The following is a 21,488-nucleotide window of genomic DNA, read 5'->3' on the forward strand; positions in this document are numbered from 1 at the left end:
ATATGAAATCCGGAAACTCTGCCAATGGCGATGGTGGTAGGTTTGCAGTTAACCGTAATATCTTCAGTACACTCTTCAAGGATACACATTTCCCTCGCGTGACACTTGCCGTAGCGATTGAGACCCCGAATGGCTTCTCTCGCGAGGCGGGAATCGGAGAAGGGGTCACATGAAGGGCATGGGTGACCTTAAGGATTAGGCGTGCGAGTTGGCACGTGGTGATTTCTCACCCCGATAAAGATCTCTCGATCGCACGAAAGGGTTTCCGCAATCGAGTCGAGTGTCGCACGCCGGTGTGCGGCGGGCGGAGGCTGACTTGGGGGTTAACGAGGGCGGCCCCAAACGAACAAACACCCGCTTTGAGTTACCGTGTCTTAATCGCCCCCCCGCCCCCCCGCCGTTTAGTTCCCAATCATTTTCACATTCATGCTCGCATGTTTTGATTGAAAAAAGAGACTGTATGAATGTAGGACACTGTCTCAAGTTTAACTACGCGGAATTTCTCCATAATGCAAGGAATAATGAAAGAAGACGCTTTGTTTTCCTACATAGAATATTTTTATTACGACCTAAGTTTCGTTGCAGCGGAATATCTTCAGGTGAAGGCGTTAACATCTTCAAGTTAAGGTCATAACTGAAGATGTTACGCTGTGGTGAAACCTTAGTCTTAAAAAAATACTCTACGTGGAAAAGCATTGCATCTTCTTTCAACATGAATGATTTCCACCATGTTACGCCTGAAACTGTGTTATAGCAAGGAATTTCAAAAGAAACACAGCAATTCCACAATTCAAAATGTATTATGACACGACCATGGTTTTGCTTCCGCATAGCATCAATATCAGAAAAAACAATGGCCCTGAGATGATTAATAGTGAATTTTGGATTGCATTTCTTCTTTCTACCATTCCTTTCAATCCTTCTTTTTACCATTCTTTCAAGAGTGTATTAACATTTAAGGACTCGTAATATGCATACCACACAGTTTTGAGTTTGAATCCGATTCACGGAATTGTTCGTATTCTATATCCCATTTAGGGATACTGGGAGGGATGCATTCAGAGGGAGGAAACTGAAACATAGCAGCAGTAGTTATAAAGGGAGACAACCAACAGTCGAGGTCATTGTTGCCATTAGGTATGGGTGGAAATGAAGGAAGAGTGAAGAGAAACCCGGCGTCGGCAATAGCCTATCTATGAAAGGCGCCAAGGGGTCCACAGTTTAACGTCCAATCTGACGTACGGTGTAATCACTTAAAGTGCTCACCAAAAAGAACCTCAGGGAGGGATCGGGATACCACTACAAAAGATCTGCAGGTCATAATCACCATCACCAGGGAGGGATCGGGATACCACTATAAAAGATCTGCAGGTCATCATCACCATCACTTGATAATGCTTGAAATTGGAGCGCTATACAAGAAGGTAAGAACACTGTCGGGAAGCAAGAAGGAAAAATCTGTGTCAGCAAGTAGAGATACGTCGGGTAAAATATTTAATGAATTAGAAAAGAGCCAAGAGAGATGGAAGGAATGTGTAGAAGAATTGTTTGGTAAATAACTCAGGCCAGCGAAGTTAGACAAAGAAAAGGAACATGACTTAAATGAAGATAGTCTAGATCCAAGCATACTCGACGATGAGATATAAAGGGATTTGAAGTCAAATAAGGCCGTTGGGGTAGACAACATTTCTGCAAAACAACTAAATATTTAGGGAAATATGGGAGGAAGAGTTTTTATGAGCTCATTCGGAGTATTTATAAGAGAGAAATTACAACTGAAAACTTCGTCAGGTCAGTGTTAATTCTTATTCCAAAGAAAGATAAAGGCTACATCATATGAGGACTACAGAAAAATAATATTGATTTCGCACGAAGCTAAAGTGGTACTCAGGATCATAAACAAAATGATAGAGAGTAGGGCAAATGACTACTTAGGGGATTATCAGTTTGGGTTTAGGAAGGGGAGAGGTACGCGTGATGCCATTGCAGTTATGAGATCACTACTCGAGAGGAATATAGAATACAGCCAGGAGGTATTTGCCTGTTTCATAGATTTCGAAAAAGCGTTTGATAGAGTGAATTGGGAAAAACTAATGGGTATATTGAAGATAATGGGAATAGATTGGAGGGAAAGGAGGCTAATCCGCAACCTTTACATGGCTCAGACTGCTCAGGTGCGAGTGGGGAACGGGAGTTCGAATGGGCAGTATAAGGAAGAGGTATAAGGCAGAGTTTCCCATTATCACCATTGCTGTTCACTCTGTGTGTAAAGGAAATGATTTAAGAGGCATGGGAAGAACTGGAGGTAGAAATGAAAGTGGGCGGGGAATTCGTAAAATCAGTTAGATTTGCTGATGACCAAGCTCTAATTTGTCAGTCAGGCAAGGGGTTGCAAGCATTGCTTAGTGAATTGGAAATTCAGTGCGATAGATTTGGGATTAGAATCAATATTGATAAAAAAAGGTTATGCGATTCTCTAGAAAGAAAAAGGCTAAGCTAAACATTAAAATAGGACGGCCAAAACTAGAGCAGGTAGAACAGTTTACGTATCTCGGAAGTGTTTTGGAACAACACGGTCAAAGTAGTAGGACGTAAGGAGAAGAATTGCGCTAGGCAAAGAGGCTTTCACAAGGAGGAGGGAGTTGATGACGGGGACGTTGAGTAAGGATATTAAGAAAAGACTCGTAAAAACTTTGATATGGAGCGTAGCTATGTACGGTGCGGAAACGTGGTCATTGAAGCAGGAGGATAGACGTAGACTGGAGGCTTTTGAAATGTGGGTGTGGAGAAGAATGGAGAAGGTGAAATGGACAGAGAAGAAAACAAATGAGGAAGTACTAGGTATGGTGGGCGAAGAGAGGGGTTAGTTGGGAGAAATCCTATGGAGGCGGAAAAATGGATGAAGGGCGTATTGATTGGCATAGGGATGTTGAAACTATGATAGAAGGGAAAGTGTTAGAAAAACGAGGAAGGGGTAGGAATGAGATAAGAATGTTGAACGGAATGAAGGGGGAAGGGAGTACGCAGAGATGAAGAGGGGCTCGTTGTAGAATAGGACATTGGGCTGCGTTTTGTTAGAAGTGACCAGATAATTATTTAGTATATACGTATATCCGAAGCCTACATAAACCGATAGATTGCCAATAGAAGAAGTCTGGTGGGGCAACATTAGGGCTGTAGGGTGCCTGAGTCATGGTCGAGAAGCTCCTGGTAGATCCGCGTTCGAGTTTCATTTTGTTCGTCCGAGAGCACTCGCACCCAACCAACTTCGCACATACCTTTCTCATGCCCATGTTTCCGGTTACAAGTCGATGCACATCCTTTTAAGAATGCCAAGTTCATCAGAAAACATGCGAACAGTTACTCTGAAATCCCTGCCCAACAAATCCGTCACTTTTGCGAGATTTTCGTTCCTTTTTGAGGTCGAAGGGTGTCCTGAACTTTCGACGTCTTCAGCATCTTCTCTACCCTCCCGAAACCACTTGTGCCACTCAAAAACACCCGATCTGCCCATGGCGTCATCACCATGAGCTGCTTTGAGGATTTAATGAGTCACTTTCCCGTTTTTGATTAGTTTCACGCAACAGTGTAGCGTTGTTCCAATTACAGGTTCATTACGGAGCGTAACGATGTCACGTTATAGAGGTTTCGCAAACGAACGAATCGAACTCCGCAAAGGCTTGGAGCCAACTATCTTCGGCATCTAGCCTTTCTTGAGACTCCCCTCCCTCGAACCCAGCCGGAGAAACCGCCGCCTGTCCGTCCGTCTATGCGAGAAAAAATAAGTCATACTACTTTTGGGACAGACCTTCTATTTTACGCAATTTTACGTGCACGGCCACCGCCATAAGATACGAGCGGTTAGGTGCCTGCGTGCCCGAAGAGGAGCACAACATATTGAATACCTTGCACAGGAATACTTTTTTAATATCCTTTTTATATTTATGGTAAACTATTGAATCCGTTTCCGAAACGGTACATAATATATATTTTTAAATTATTTTTTCGAATATATTTCCTTATATCTTCCCATTTTTCTCCGTACTTTAGAGTTTTGGAACTGTAACTATTATACTTCTTACTACTAATTTCGATTCTATTATATGATAGAGAAATTGTGGTATAAGAAGAAGAATGCACGACGGCTGTCAAGAAAGAAACTTCCGTTTCGGCCTAGCGTGGCGGTGGATAGGGCTAGAGTCACCATCTTGGCGTGTAAACGTCCCTACACTCAGTGCACGCATCCTGCTGTGGTAGTGTGAGCAGACTGTAATTTTCCTACTTTGCTCACTGCGAACTGTTAAAATGTGCGCTAGAATAGAAAATCCCGCGAGGTGTCAGCGTACGAGCGTTAAACGGAACGACAGCAAAAGAGTATTAGTGAGCAGTACAGAAAATTGTAAGCGAGAAAATGGAGACGGATAAAATAGACAAATGAAAACATATCGAAAAAGAGACATCGAAAGCCGCAAAAGAAACTTTAGGAACAATAAATAGGAAAATTACAATTAAGAATTGGATAACAGACGGGATGATATCAAAGATAAAAGAGAGAAAGAAAATGGAAGGATTTAAAAAAAGGGAAAGCATAGATATGGTAAAGTATGATGACAGGAAGAACGAAGAGTTAAATAATGAACTGAGACGAGAAACAAATAGAGCAGAAGAAGCGTGTTGGGGAGACGCAATGCGAAGATATGGAAAGTTTACAATGGTAGGCTGAAATTGGTGCCCTATAAAGGAAGGTGAAAGCACCGTTATTAAGTAAGAAGGGAAACTTCGAGCGAACAATCCAAGATATATCAGAAAAATATATTTTCAACCAAGGAAGATTCAAGAGGGATGGAAGGAATGTATGGAGGAACTATACGATAAAGACAGACCAGCAAGTTTAGACTTAGATAAAGGTAGCATATGTTCTGTCATACTGATGGCGGGAGAAAAATGTCGCTATTGGAAATGAAATTAAATAAGACCGTGAGGGCTAACAATATTCCAAAGGAACTGCTGAAAGTTAAATAAAAACTTGGAACGGGCATTTTTTATAAATTAATTATTAACATTTACTAGGGAGGATATTGGCCGGAAGATATCGTCAGATCAATGCTTGTTCCTATTCTGAAAAAGGGAAAGGTAGTCTCACATGAGGACTACAGAACAATAAATTTGACTTCGCACGCATCAGTTCTCAGGATCATCAATAAAAGAGCGAAGAGCAGGGCAAGTGATAACTTCGGTGTTGATCAATTTGGGTTCAGGAAGGGTAGAAGCACGTCTGATGCCACTGCATTAATGAGGTCACTAACAAAGAGGAACATGTGATTCATTCAGAATGAACTTGTCTGTCTCGCAGATTCTGAGAAGTCGTTCGGTAGAGTGTTTTGGTTTAAATAATGAATATATTCCATAAAATTGCTGCAGAAGGAAGGAATAGGAGACTTAAATGTAACTTATGCACGTCTTAGATTGCCCAGGTGCGTGAGGCAGGTGTGTCTATAGTCACGCGTGCTTTTCAGAGAATATGTGGAGGAAATTGCGAAGAGGTGTAGGAGGGTAGTTATGAATGTCAGTGAGGAATTCATAATAAGTTAGGGATGTGCTGCTGGTCAAGCCATGGTTTGTCCGTCAGCCAAGGGGTTGCAAGCATTTCTGAACCCATGGGATAGTAAGTTAGATTGGTATGTGATAAGATGAAATGTAAGTAAAACATATGATATTCGATTTTCGAGAAAAAGAAAAGCTTAGCTGCAAATTAGAATAGGAGTTAGTAAACTAAAACCGGTGGAATTGTAACCATGCAACGGAAGTGTTACACAAAAGTCTTGAACAAAAGCGTCAAATATTAGGGACATAAGTAGAAGAATTGCAATGGGCAAAGAAGTTTCACCAGAAGGAGGGAATTAATGACAAGGACTCTGTATAAGAACGTTAAGAATAGACTCGTCGAACTTAGATATTGAGTTGATATTGTACGGGGTGTAAACATGGTCACTGAAGCATGACGATAGCCATACCTGTATATATTGGAGGCTTTTTAAATGTGGGCGCGGAATTATGATGGAATAGGCAAACTTAAAGGAATAAAAAGGAAGGAAATGATGTGCACGAGTGGAGAGGTTGGAGAAAGTCCGAAAGAGGCAGGAAAGATGGGTGCAGAGCAGTTTGATTAGCGATGGGATGTTTAAGACTGTGATAGAGGGGAGCGACACAATGAAGGAAAAGGAAGAGGAGAGGGATGTTTAACGGAACAAAGGTGGAAGGAAGTATGCGAAATTGAAAAGTGACTAAAAGTAGTGTTGAATATCTACTAGTGTTTTGTTAGGAGAGGCAAGGGAATTATCGCTTTACCGTCTTGTACCATGTTTCCATCCAAAACCTACCTTAACCGGTAGATTACCAAAGATAAAAATAATGAAAATGCTAGAAAACATGCTTACATATTAAGAGGTTATCACTTTTACCCCGACGGGTGGCATTCTGAGTTGTCATGATTTAACTAATTGTGGCACTAACTATGGCTAATTTTTTTATTAATAAGATGGCCATTTGAATTTGTCGTACAGTTTCAGTGGACTGTCGTACAGTTTCATATTGTTGGACTAGTTTCCGTTTATGCTATACTGAATTTGTAACAAAACCACCGAAAGTCAATCGATCATATATTAATTCTTGATTTATATCCTTGTAGTTCGTGATTTAAATATTTATCCGCGAAAAATATTGCCAATTACACACATATTTTCATGAATTTCGTCTTGTAAATAACTGATCACCGGTTTTTTGTTTGCGGTTCACGGTTTCCCTGAATGAGCAGGCATTTATTCGCAAACAAAATCATAAATATTGCTAAAAAAAAGTGAAAACAAATACAGAAATCCTCTTAAGTGCATTATGGAGAATGAGAAAACGAGTTTATGGTAGCAATGAAGCCAAAATTTCGTCATGATTTATTGGTGGAAGCATTTGGAAGACTTTTTACTGTGCTATGCTCAACGCTTTGTTAGATCAATTCCTACCTCGAGAGAGGAAAAAGCGGGTAATGTGAAAATATAAGACGAAATATGTTTCCTTCACACACAGAAAATTTAAGGTCTTCAACAAAACGATGGAAAAGAGAGATAGGTTGAATTATAAATTGAGAAAAAATCAATTTGGGTTTAGAAAGGTGATGGATACGCGTGATGCCATAACATTTATGAGATTACTAGTAGAAATAAATACATAAGAGTGGTCTGAGAGTGGGCTTCCGAGGCGTCTCCTTTCGTGATTCGTACTTCTTCCGTGATGGCCGTCTCGCATCAGGTGGCATCCTCTCCTTTTCCCGAAGGACCCACTCCCGCAGAATCATTAGGGAAGCGGTTGGTGTAAGTGGCCAAAAATAAAGTGATGTACGAACTATCCTCAGCCTGGAAAAGCGTGATAGCCAATCGAAACTCACGAATAGGGGAACAGTACAACGATCAGTCATTCAGATTGCTCGGAGTCACCGTAATCCCTAGATATCCCGCTACAACGCCCAAAATTAACTTTAATCCAGGGGCTGTCACAAAAATAAGTAGCTTTTTTCCTCATTGTCTTTTTCGGCTTAAAAAGGCGTTTCTCACAAAATTTGTGCCTTTGAGACAGATAGTGAACAGTAAATTTTACATGGAAGTCCTCTGATAAAGCCATCTGGCAAAAACTGGAAACTCTGCGAAATAAAACGAGAAGAGGCATGTTCCAAATGAGCAAACTAATGATCATGACCCTTGTTTAGACGGCCCATAAACAGCCGACGGTTACTGGCTTCATCAGAAAATTCCTTCATCCCGGTCAAGGCGAATAATTTTTACACTCTTAAATTGTTGCAATGGAATGCACATTTAGCGGATGACTCCGTGAAAAGTCACTCTTCCGCAGCTTCTTGGAATCAGAATAGAAGTTTCAGCCTTCCAATCTAGGCTTCGGCAAACGGAAAGCCCTCTGCTGACTAATGTATGAGTCCACGACCCTAACGCTAAAAGGACATATACACTCCCGAAGGAATTAATCGTCTACGAGTCTTTCCTATGTCACTTAATAATAGCCTCCTTCTTAAAACTAGTCAACATATTGAACCTTAAAGATAAATTTTCCATGAGTAGCCATGTAAATTGCGTCCGCACTCTTACAAATGCTTAATATTTTGTAACTGCTTATACAGTTAGTTACAGCAGTAATAATTAAGAATTTTTCAAAAAATGTTCATCAAGCACCCCGACTGTGATAAGCACGACAAAATAAATAAATAAAATAATAAATGAAAAAGAAAAACTTTGTTCCAATCCACCACTTTATTTCAGGTACGACTAGTTAGTAACTAGTTGTACCTGAAATAAAGTGGTGGATTGGAACAAACTTTTCTTTTTCATTTATTAAAATGAACTTCCACAAAGTTGAGGCTGAAACTATTGAGATAAATAATATTTATGCATATTTATGGAAAAATGATAAAGAGGCCACAGAGGTGGAAAAAAATAAAAAGAAAATTAATTAGCAAAAAACAATGATTATAAAAAACCATAGTTTAGCAACACTACCAGAATCGCAGTATATTGGTATTGATTTCGTAATTTATTTTGGAATCAAATTCTGCAGCTATGACACACGTGTACCTAGCCTTATTCAATACTACCTAGAGCTTGCCACTGCTCACCTTGATTAAACTTAAATTTCTCACGCAGGCAACATGCACACGACGTTCATTTCCAACACGCTACTTTCCACCCGCCATTGTGTCGCTTTGTAAAATGACCGGTAGTGGTGGGCTGAGCTCACGAACACCGACAAGTCTCGCCGCAGCGATTGCGCTCAATGATACATTCTCGCTACAAATAACTTCGATCCTAGGATGCTTCAAGGAGATAAATCAATTGAAACTACTTGGCACTTGAAACAGCTTACGAGTCGGAGGCAATCCCGGAAGAAATATGAATCCAGAATACGTAAGAGTGTAACCAGGATTTTTTTGTATGCGTCGTGGGTTTAATAGAGGGGCGACAGGCAGTTGGCCGTTGCATACTTGGCACATGAAATAAACGTTTGTATAAGATAGGAGTGTACTGAACGCATAGAGTACAAATCCGAAACATATACATACATGTGAAACACTTGTAACATACGTCTCAGAATGAACAGATTAAGAAAACGAATGTAGAATCATGATCGGCAGTGCAAGACAAAGAAGTAAGACGGGGATGTATACGTATATTATTACTGGTCATTTCAACACATGCACACACACACACACACACACATATATATATATATATATATATATATATATATATATATATATATATATATGTATATATATATATATATATATATATATATATATATATATATATATATATATATATAATTATTCACATGAAATGGATATAGGGAAAAGGGACAGGAACACATATAAAGGAAAGGACGGACACAGGAGAGGTGAGGCAGGCGGAATCGAGCAGATTACAAGCGCAAACCTATATTTCTTTGAACAGGACTTGAACCACGGATTTTTCGACTCTTTATATATCATAGATATAAAATAGATAACACTTAAAAGGACATTTTATATTGGTTGAGCTTTCAGACTTCTCTGAGGCCTTCTTCAGGTCCTATCTGAGCTCCAGGAATCTACAATGTGTGTCCTCTTACGTGTTATCTATTTATTATGTGTTCTATTGTGCCGTCCAAATGTTATATTGCTTTCGTGAGTGCTTCTAAATCATGTATATATATGTATATATATATATATATATATATATATATATATATATATATAAAATATCTTCGAAATGGAACGTTCTTCGGCGACGCACAAATATGTAAAAACACAGATATAGATTTTAGAATATAGAAACACAAAGAAAGGACACTCACAATTTGTTATTTGACGTTTCGACAGCACGGCTGTCGTCTTCAGAAACTGAAGACTTCTGAAGCTTCTGAAGACGACAGCCGTGCTGTCGAAACGTCAAATAACAAATTGTGAGTGTCCTTTCTTTGTGTTTCTATATTCTAAAAATCTATATCTGTGTTTTTACATATATATATGTATATATATATATATATATATATATATATATATATATATATAATTATATGCATATACACATATATATTTCACTCCAGATCTTGCCATATGCGGAGGAAATGGCAAGATCTGGAGCGAGAGTAGATGGGAAACTGACAAAATCAATTAAATATTAGGATGCAAGTTGGGGGTCATAAACTGGAGCAGATGGAAGAATCCTTCTATTTAGGAACGGTTTTAGAAGGAGGCGGTGAAAAGTAATAAGGACATAAAAAGATGAATTGTTTGCAGTGAAGGAGCTTTTACAAGGAGGAGGAAGTTAATGTCAGGCATTTGAAGTATGAGAGAGGCTCGTGCTTCAGGTACCTAGCTCGTCTAGCTTCAGTAGGCTCGTGAAAGCTAATGAAGTATTTAATATGGAACTTAGTTTTTAAATGGCTCTGAAACTTAGTAATTTAAGGAACAATATAATAAATCTGAAAATATATCCAATTTTATCAATACACGGATGAAACCACTGTCGCTACCGTGAACCACGCTCCGGCAGTGTGTGGCTCGCAGTTGAGAGGCGCGGTGAGAGTTTTACTGGCAAAAAATGATAGTTATTGTAGATTTCGGTTCTCCAGGAACCACTCCAGGGCCACCTGCACTCAACTTGGGATTGGAGGGTTTTTTTGTGCAATAGCAATAATAATGATCCCCGGCAAACTCATTGTCGTTTTATTTATGGCCAAGAAAAGGGAACGCGTGCACGGCTGATTTGAAAACTCCACTCTGATCTCGGGAAAATAAATTATTTGTCAGGTGAACCGCCCGCTGTTAAAATTTCTCTCATGAGTGAGACATTGCAATAATACCAAATCAATAAGAGTACGAAGGGTCATCGTAAAGTTTTAATCATTACCAACATATAATCTAAATAGGCACTTAATTTTTCTTTTCCGTTCTTAAGAATTCTCTACATTGTCACCATCCAGAGTTATGCGTTTTTGCCAGCGTTTCTTGGGCTTTCGAAGGTGTTCATGATAGAACTCAAAAGATTACGTCGGAAACATTGTTCCACCTTATGAATGACGCCATTTGTGTCGTTAAATCTTCAACCCTGCAATGGTGTTTGTTAAGTTCTGGAAATGAGAAAGATTTGAAACCCAGCGTACCGGCACCTTTAACAAGTGAAGTCCTTCGTGAATAATTTACCAGACACAGTGGTAACTTAGGTCTGTGTCATGCATGATCATTTGAATGGTTGCTCTTTGGTCTAATATAAGGATCAAGCCATCCACTTTCATCACTGTGGCCATATCGACCATTAGTGATGGTATTCCATTTCTTGGATCGTCTATGAGGGACATGTGGCCAGTTTGAAAATTCCTTCTCCACCTCACGTTTGTGTCATATGACGGGCTATGATTTCCGTGAAAGGCTACAATTTGATAGTGAATTTTCCGGAGCTGCAACCTTTCAAATAAAGGAACTCAATCACACTGCGAGCTTCTATCTTCTCCGTTCTGAATTTTGTTTCATTCTACCGCTTCCTGAAACCAATTTGAAAATAATAGCTGCAAATGGCAAATTGATGTATATAAGGAGCAGTCAATACTCGTACGCCAGAATAAATTTGATAGATATATATGTTATATTTATTGTTAATGCTTAGTTAAAACAATGCCCTCACGTGTTTACCAGTATCAAATATTTCGACTATAATTGTTGAAATGTGGATCAAATGAACTGATGTCACTCTCATTGCCTGGCTAATCTTTCTTCAGTGTTTATGAAGGTTTCTCTGGATAGCGGCAATATTGAAATCCACAAATCCGTTGGGTGACAGTTTTCGGCAGGGAGGCAATTGGCTCGATTAATTAAATAATCAGCAGTTGTCGATTTAAAGAGAGAAACTGACAAAGTGATTGCATCGCTGCTTGGATGGTCAGGGAATGCGGGGGAGTATTATCAGGGAAGTGAGTGGTGTTAGCTCAGCCAGCGGGGCCCTCTCTTGCACATCTCCGGCACTCGCCGTTCCGCTCAGGGGTGACCAGTCCCTCTGTTTTTGTGCCCCTTTCCGCCGGCCAACCGCTTCAAGCAGAATTCCTCCCCTCATCAGTCGCCTGTCCTTATGGAAGACTCGGGGACGGTATCGAAGGGAGGCCTCTCTTCCCAAACTTCTTTAGACTTGTTCGAAACCAAGTGGGAAATATGATGAACCACCTTGATAAAAATGTTAAAAATGAATAAACGCCATTCTCGGACGCCGTTTAATGAGCGAATAATATCCCGTTGTGACGGGTAATCAAAAATATCAATTTGTTTACCCAAAACATAAATATTTTGAGGCAGAAAAACCAATTCCTCGGAAACTATCCGACCTGCGTTCACATCTCCGTATTGGTACTAATCTTCGTCACCCGGGCCGTGGCATCCTTCGAAGTGGTCCCAATTTGATTGAACCACACGCTCCCAGCGGTGCTTCCACATCTTAAAGCAGTCCTCGAACGCAGATTTTGGAATGGCTTTCAGCTCGCGCGTCGCATTGCTCTGAATCGTCGAACCGCTTTCCTTTGAGCGCCATTTTCAATTTTGGGAGCATCCAAAAGTCGCAGGGAGCTATGTCGGGACTGTACGGAGGCTGGAGAAGCTTTACAATTTTGTTTCGCCAAAAATTGCTGCGCAAGGTTCGATGAATGCGCTGGCGCGTTATCGTGGTGAAGAAGCCAGTCACGGCTTGACCAGAGACGCGGTCGTTTTCTTCTCACGGTATCACGCAATCTTTTCAGAGGTTCAACGTAATTACAATTACTCTATTGGATATATAATTGATTTTTGGTAAGAATTACAAACCAGTAATATCTTCACCGTCCTTAATTTAGAAATAGAAGCCAATTTTTCCCTTGTCAGTAGAAAAACTATCTGTAAACCAGGAAGTAACAAATGGAATCGTGAAACACAATTCAGCCTTCTCCGCTCACATTTCCATCGCATCCATTGCTTCGGGAAGTCGCATTGATTCGTTTCTCGTCTCTTTTGTTGCCATCAGGTGTTCCTGTCGGCGGACTGTATGGATCTAGACAGCAACGGCGGCGGTGGTGGCCTCAAGAAGCTGAGGCCGGATGCCGTGGTCATGCAGATGGTCAAGTACTTCGCCAAGCACCACGGTGGTGCAACCGTCAGCGCGGCCGGCGAGGGCGCTGTCCACGTCAACGCTCCCTTCGTGGCCAGCTGCAAGAAGTTGCTCAAAGTGAGTGGGTGCAGGGTTAGGCGACAATAATCGTGCATTTCCTTCCAGTTAGTCTTTATTTATCGATTGATAATGGAAATGCGAGTCAATCGTTGAATCTTGCTGGTGCTATTTGATTATTAAAATGGCAAGCTTTGACAGTAATCGGTGGAAGAGATTATACATCTTCTAAATCATTTGGTCAGAATTTTGCAGTAGCATATAAAAAGATATGCACTAGTTCTTGGTATTAGAAATCTGGTTGGATCAAATGAAAACAAATTATGCTGGATAGTACTGGCACATATTACAAAAACTTTTGAAATGATAATTCTTAAACAAAATTTGGTTGAGGACTTGATTTTTTACGACACAAAATTCTCATTAAATAGCCCTTTCACCCACTACTATACACGACTAGGTAATGTCATTTATGATGAAAGTGCCTAAATATCCATTTATCCGCCTTATTTCGTGAAAAATTTGTTCAAAAGATGGATGCACAAATAGGAATTCCAACAATATCCAATTTGCCTCAATGATCAAATTGAAATTAACCTTTGCAAATGCAAGTTTCAGCACCAGCAGAAAATTTGCACATGCACAGTTCAGCAATATCATGTTTAAAAAATAGTAGTAGTAGTTTTGAGGGGAGGCGACCGACAGCTAAGGTCATTTGCGCCATAGGGGAAGGACAGGAAAGGATGAAGGGTGGAGAGAAACCCGGCGTCGGCATTAGCCTACTCTTTACGAAAGGCGCCAAGGGGTCCGCGGCTTAACGTCCCATCCGACGGACGACGTACTCACTCAAAGTGCCCTCCACAAAGCACCTCAAGTTAGGGATCGAGATACCTCTGAAAAATATTCAACACCGCCGGGATTTGAACCCGCGCCCTCAGGGTGGGAATTTAAAAAAAAAAAAAAAAAAATGTGATATATCCCTGTATAAGAAGTGTTTTATTTCATTTCACAATTCATGATGGCCAGGGTGATAATTTTCCCTGAATTGAAATTGTTCCCTATTATTAATTATAAATGTTTCCGTAAATGCATGTTGAACTTTCATACTTGGGATTAAAAAATTCATCTAAATTTTTTATTCTTCAATTGAAAAGAAAATTCAACCGAAAAAGTGAAGGCATTACTGTTGCCGTCAAGGACAGAGAACTTGCAATGGGTGGAGTCGCAGGTTTAAAAATTATTTAAAACTTTTGGACGAAATATATGTACAATAATTTTAGAATCGGGCGATTTTGACATTCATTTTTCATTCAGTAAAATATATCGGTGCGGATAAATATTTCAGCGTCAAAATTGATTTAATTGGCAAAAAGTCAAAAATATTTTAAAATTTGGTAAAAACAATAACACTTAGCTATAAAATAATGAAAAAATGTAATTCATGAATTTTAAGTATGCCTGGTGCAACATGGAAAAATTAATAATTTTTCTTAAATTTCTATTCTATTGACCAATGAATGGTTGAGCATGCATTTGCTTGCATTACGGAATACAATCACACGCAGATAGTTATTAGACGTTGGAAGTATTCATAAGCAACTATTTTTCTTGTTGGACTTGATAGAACTGAACCATACTTGGAATGAAAAACCGTGCATTCCTCATAATTATTATGAATCAAGCCGACAGAATTGCTACCGCGCCCGACTCAATTCATTTTAATCGTTTTGAATATGCGAATTATTTTATTCAAGTACACTTTTCTGTTTCTCGAGGTCTTCCTAAAACAATATCAAATTGTGTATTCATGATTAACGTTTTGACGCCCTGGAAGATAGACTGGAAATTTAGTAAATGGCCCACGAATTGACATAGAGTGGTTATACGAGGGTCATCCGGAAAGTAGTACCCGTTCGTGAAATAAAAAGACAAAAGTAAATATTAACAAACATAAAAAATTTTATTTGAAAGAGGATACTTTAAACTACTTCTCAACATAATCTCCAAGCAAATTAAGGCATTTGTCATAACGTGTGACAAGTTTCTGTATTCCTGCTGCATAGTCCTTCGCCGCCAGCTCATTGAGATACGCGAGGGACCCATCTTGCACAAATTTTTGCATAATGCAGATGGTGTTTAACAATTTCATGAACAATTGTTCGAGAAACATTGGGAAAATGCTCACAGATGTCATCAATTGTGACGCGCCGATCGTTCCTCACGAATTCGTCAACTGAGCTCACCAGTTGGTCTGTAATGACAGACGGTCTCTCCGAACGCTCATCGTCGTGTGTGTTCCCCCTCCCCATGTTGAAGTTGCGACACCACCGCCGAACAGACGACTCGTCCATTACATTGTCTCCATACACCTCCTTTAATTGGCGATGAATATCACATGGGCGAACGTTTCTTGCATTGAGGAATTTAATCACTGCCCTCACTTCACAACTGGCGGCGTTCTCAATTTTTTTAAACATTGTAAACAATCACAGAAACAACACAGGCAATGCTAGCGTCACGCAACTTGGCTCAGAGAAGGCAGACAAGCCACTGAAGCTATCTGACCTCGTCCAGCGGCTACTCGCGTCGTCAGCACTTCATGCGGCACGAACGGGTACTACTTTCCGGATGACCCTCGTATTTTGAATAGAGAAAGACCTATTCTCCAAAAATTAATTCTCACATTTTCTCATCTAATTGCGTTAATAGCTCATTTATTTTCATGTTAGAGAGTGATTGGAAATTTTGATTAAGAGTAAACTGCCGGTCAAAGTAGATGGTTGACGTGTCTAATGCCTAAACTACACTTCTAAACCCCACCTAGCAGAATGCTACATACATGTAAATTAAAATAAGTCATTTTTCAAATCTATAGACTTTCCAACGTCCCTTTATTCAATCTAACCTGATGTATATTCTTTTACTGCCTCTACCTCATCTTCCCTGTTCATTCCAACTCTCTATCCGCCACTCGCATTAGTGAAGCTGAGACATGTAGCAGTTTTGCCAAACCGGTGAGACAGAAAATTCCGCATTTTCTCTATTAAAAAACAAAAAGTACAACTCCCACGGGAAAAACTAGCAGCTCACTTTCAAAACCCGCAGATAATGTGAAGATGGTTTTGGAAAAGAGTAATGATTAAATCGTGGGAAGATAACTTTTTATTTATCTCCCAGTCATCTACCTGAAATGGTTAGGTTTTTGATGAAACCCAGCATGGCACTACTCATTGCTGTACGCTTAAGTCATAAGTGACACAACGCAAAGTAAACTTAAACCCTATACTACATATTACGGTAACAGTTAATAATCTATTATTCTAAGTATGGCCATAGCTGTTTATTTGTAATGCTGAATTTTGAATAATATTTGCGAAATACCCATTTTTCAAACGCACCCCGTGGTGAGACAGCGAACATTTGGAAACCCTCAGATTAGATCGCTTCCCTGATCGAGCACACAGTAATTAACAACGCTGGTTAAGCGTTGTGTGGTCGTGGAGTGGATGTGCTCGTGCCCGTATCAGTATAAATAAGAGATAGATCAGTGAATCGGTCCAAAAAAATATCGAGTAATGGAGCGAAGATATTACGTATTCCTCTCCTCGAATCGATTATGTCCACGAAACTGAATTCAGGGAATGATTATGGATTGCAGGGCTAAAATAATTGATGTTTTTTGCCAGAATTTTGATAATGAATGGAGGAAAATGGCAGTGTTTTCTAAATAACTCAATGTCTATGGAAAAAAGAAAAATCAAAAGTCTGAAAAGCCCATAGACGGCGGCACTGTCATGCACTTATAAACCACATCGAAATCCCCAAAGCAAGCAAAGGCTTCTCATAAAATTTGTACTAATATGCTCTGTTACTTTATTGGACGCTATACATTGTCGCATAAATTAAATGAATTCTTTTTCATATTGTGCAGGACGCGCTTGACGCGTGGTGGGGAACGAGGTTTATTTCGATATATTTTGATGACAAATATATCCTGTTTGTATTCTGTTACATTCGCTTGTTTGTCGATGACCTTTTAATTGCTTCTAGGACGCCGCGCGCTACTTTCGACCGATGAACTGATCTTCCCCGAAGTAACCATTTGCCTCCTTGATGGCATTTTTTCTTCTTCTCTTTCCTTCTTCGTCCGCGTAAGTTGACGCTCTTGAAAACGGTTCTGCCACCGGCTTTGAAGACATCTTCAGGTCAAATTGAATTCGTCCAGCCTATCCTCAATTGTCCAACTAATGAAAGCATTGCTTCGGTGAAATGGATGTCCACCTCTTTTTCGGTGATAATACTTAAAGTGAGGCACGCCTATCATCCGAAAATAAGGTGAAAACTTCAAGAATAAGAATAAAACCTTCAGGTCGGTGGGCAGAATCTATATCGAGAGCATCCGTTGGAATCGCAAGACGTATTTCGACGTATTCGAATGTGCCAAGGGCAATTGCTTCCTTTGATCGATGCTTCAAGGAAGATTTACTGCGATGAACACGCTTCCTCCTCTGAAGGAGCTGTCTTGCCTGTTAAAAAAATTCCCGAACCTTTTTATGGCGCACATCCAGTTGGTTATTTTTTAATCCGCTTGAAGGCGTTTTGTCCGCGGAAACTTTCCGAATAACCGCCTTTGACCTCTTTGTTGATATGCTGTTTTGTTGATTAGTTACGTTAGTTTATGTGAAGGGGTGTTCGTGAAGTGCGGCAAGCAATCGGATCCGCGGAATTGAGCTATTTGTAGGTTCAGCGTTGTTCTGTGAAATTCTTCGTGAAACTCAGCAAATCCTTCACGGAAACTTCTGCGTTGATTACCAAGGCTTATAGTGAGGATACTGTAAAACGTACCACGTGTTATGAGTGATTTAACCGGTTCAAAAAAGGGGGCGATCAGCGAAAGACGCCGAGAGATCCATAAGAACGCCAACGTCCACTAACGACCCTCATATCGAGAGAGTGTACGATCTTGTTCGTGCAAATCAATCTTTGAAAGTCAGGGAACTTGCAGAAGATTTTGGCGTCTCGATTGGATTATGCTGTAAAATCCTGCCTGAGAAATTGATGATGCATTGAGTCGCTGCCGAATTCGTGCCTCACCTGATGACAGTTGACCAGAAAGAACATCGAGTTCAAGTCTACAGGAACTGTTTGGCCAAGCCGAAGAGGACAAAACATTCTTGTATATAATCATAAAAGGTGATGATTCATGGGTTTATGGACATGGCATCGAAACAAAAGGGCAATCTTCACAATGGATTCATGAAACATCCACCACCCCAATAACGCTCGACAATTTCGCTCAAATGTCAAAGTGATGTTGACTGTTTTTTCGATGCAACGGGGTTTGTGTTTCACGAATACCTACCTAAGGACCAGACAGCCAGCACGGAGTAATACCTGAGGGTTATGAAAAGCCTAAGAGAGAGAATCAGTTGAATTTGGAGGAACGGCGAAGGGTTTTTTCAACCACGACAATGCGCCGGCTCATTTGTCTCTAAGAACTCATGAGTTCTCAGCCAAAACAAGATCTCTGTGCTCCCCACCCACCTTACTCACCAGGTCTGGCTTCGTGTGACTTTTTCCTGTACTCCAAACTAAAAACCATGCTCAAAGGAAAAAGATTTGCCACCATTACAGAGACAGAGAAGAACTCGATGGAAGAGCTTATGGGCATGCGGAAAGAAGCGTTCCAGGACTGTTTCAAAAAGTGGAAACACAGTTTTAATAAGTGTATACTTTACTTATGCGAGGATACTACTTTGATGGAGACTCTGACCAATAGTAGTATTATTTCTACTTGATAGCGAGGTCTGGTGAACCACTCGGCACTGGCTGGGGGTACTGTGGACAGGAAATGACGTCGCTGAAAAGGTAGAGGGGAGTCTTACTGACTGTCCCCGCGGTGATATTAAGAATTGTAACAACAAGGAGACTGGAGGACGAAGAGTTGTCGCCGGAGCTGCTGCGACAGTGACCATGGCCCTCTCCGCAGCAATCCTGGCGGTTTCAATGGCGAAGAATATTATAGCGTCGGCTACTGCGGTGGTGGGTGGTGCCAGTTTGATTTTAGACGAACGCCATCGAGGGGGGATAGGTTTAAGGACTCGAACGCTATTGAGCTTACAGGGTCAATGGAGGCGATCCAGATTGTGATGAAATCAGTGACTTCAGGTGGGTTGCTATGGTGCCGCAGCATATCGAAGCGTTCACTTATTGAAATTTGGTGAATGTGCACGGTGTATAAGTGAAAGTTCACTGCAAATGTTCACTTGATCTGTTGGTTTGATCGCCTCAGATAATATGATATGGGGTTTAAAGATCCCAAAGAAGTCGACCCTCTCGGTTCATCTAAGAGTGCGGTGAAGGTACACGCCCTCTTCCCAGAGTTACCGAGTCAGTGACGTCCAAAAGGGGGATGGGGGTAGTGAGCGCCACATAGGGGTGAGAGGTTTGGCTAAGTTAACTCCCCCCCGAGTGAAGACAGGTGTGTCTCGGGTAACGTTGGAAACAGCAACAACACCAAAAGATCTAAATAGGAAGCTCGCGTGTAGTGGAAACCGAGGGCCTCCGGCAAAGATGGACCAAATTGCGTGACCTGCTGTTGGTGGTTATAATTGCTAAGGGGTCAGATGACACGTACCCACTCGTCGGACAGAAGACAGGTCTAGAAAGCGAAGGGCGCGTGTGTAACTATGTCCCCGTGAAACATGAAGAGAGCGCATGGGCATCATGGGACGAATACTATGTGGAAAACGTTAGTCACCAGGCAGGGGAATAAGGTGGGTATCCTGATTGGATACAGCTACTACGTCATATCGGCATACTATGTCCTCCGGCCCGGCGCGGCGTATTTCATACCTTCACCATTGTAACATTGACAGTTGAAACGTGAAATCTCTCTACCTTTGAAAGTTTAGATTCCAGCAAGTTAAATAATCATTGTAACACCTGATCTATTCTTCCTTCCTGACCAAGATGCAGGTTGTGGCGACTAAGCCTGATATCGTTGTCCTTTATCTAAAAAACTGTTTACTATCGTGTATTATTCTTCGGCCGAAACAAGCCTGGATGCGAGCGACATTAGGAAACGAAACAAATATCAATATATGCTCTACGTATTGAAGCATATTGACTCCAGATGCTCTCAAAAGCTAATGGTTTGTAATCATCTTCGACTGGCAAGTTGGTAAGAGGCATATTGACTCCAGATGCTCTCAAAAGCTGATGGTTTGTAATCATTTCCGCAGTACCAATCGGAGATGCGAGAAGTATTGGGTCTTTGTTTTAAATTCCTCCGCGGTCACGTCTTACTTTTTGTGGTATCTCGCGTAAAAGTGTTGCACGTTCTTTTAAAATTATATATCTACGAATAACTGTATCGTAAGAGTGAAAAATTAATGACCATTTTTAGCAGGTGCTACGAAATATACGAGCCAATCTTAAACATCTAGGGCGGCGAAGTGGCCGCCGGTATCAACCAGTGAGGTGACACAGGGTGGGTGGCCGGATGAAGATCACCTTTGGCGGCACAGGGGGTGTTGGTGGTTCATTGGAAGGAGGAGAGGGCGCCCACTAAGAATGATTTTTTCGTAACGATGCCGATAAAAAAGGCGAATGTCTAGAACGGAGCAAGGATCCACGAGTCTGTTATTCTTGTCATTTTTTTAAAATCCATTTTTCATGATACACTGATGCTCAAGTGTTTTTCATCCACTAAATTTTCCGATTTTTGGACTCGGGTCGATGCTTCGAGTGGAAAACATGCGGGGCGGCAAATCCCACCATCGCGGAACGCTGTCATAACGGGCCGAGGAAGTGCGATTCTTTCCACTGAATTCCGCTCTAAGGATTTTTGATGCTTCATGTTAAATGATCGTGACAAATTGCCGATTTCAAGCAAAAATATTGATCTTGTGTTTCCCTTGCCACGAAAGCATTCGCACCAAGAGTACAGGTATCTCTGGTGCGAAATCTAGAGGATTGCTCCGGAGGTCTCTTCTCGGGCACCGCTAAGGCAGTCTGTGCACCTTCATCATCCGTGCAGCCGCGGAGTTTAGTCGAGGTTTTTTATTACTTTTTTTTAAAGTAGACGCGATTCTCCCTCGCTGCAGTTCTCTGAATCTCGGAGGAAACGAGACGGTTGAGAGGAAATCATCGGGAAAATATTTACCGCAGGTTGCGGACGTGACTTGAGGGAAATTTCTTTTCGTCCGATGCTGTTATTGGTAGCTCACGTTATTCCGCGGATGAATGAACAGCGGGTTCCCAAGA

At 40.9% G+C, this 21,488-nt stretch overlaps 1 protein-coding gene across 1 annotated transcript in view; it reads left to right on the plus strand.

The window, feature by feature from the left end:
* Positions 1-21,488, plus strand: part of LOC139687552 (uncharacterized) — a 135,568-nt gene that overhangs the window by 44,708 nt on the left and 69,372 nt on the right. Inside the window, exon 3 of the mRNA XM_071584764.1 lies at positions 13,080-13,280. Within this exon, the coding sequence (XP_071440865.1) occupies positions 13,080-13,280 (201 nt within the window). The remainder of the gene's footprint in view (positions 1-13,079; positions 13,281-21,488) is intronic.

Source organism: Hetaerina americana, unplaced genomic scaffold (genome assembly GCF_022747635.1).
Source record: "Hetaerina americana unplaced genomic scaffold, ioHetAmer1.1.p SCAF_2, whole genome shotgun sequence".
Classification (NCBI taxonomy): Eukaryota; Metazoa; Arthropoda; class Insecta; order Odonata; family Calopterygidae; genus Hetaerina; species Hetaerina americana.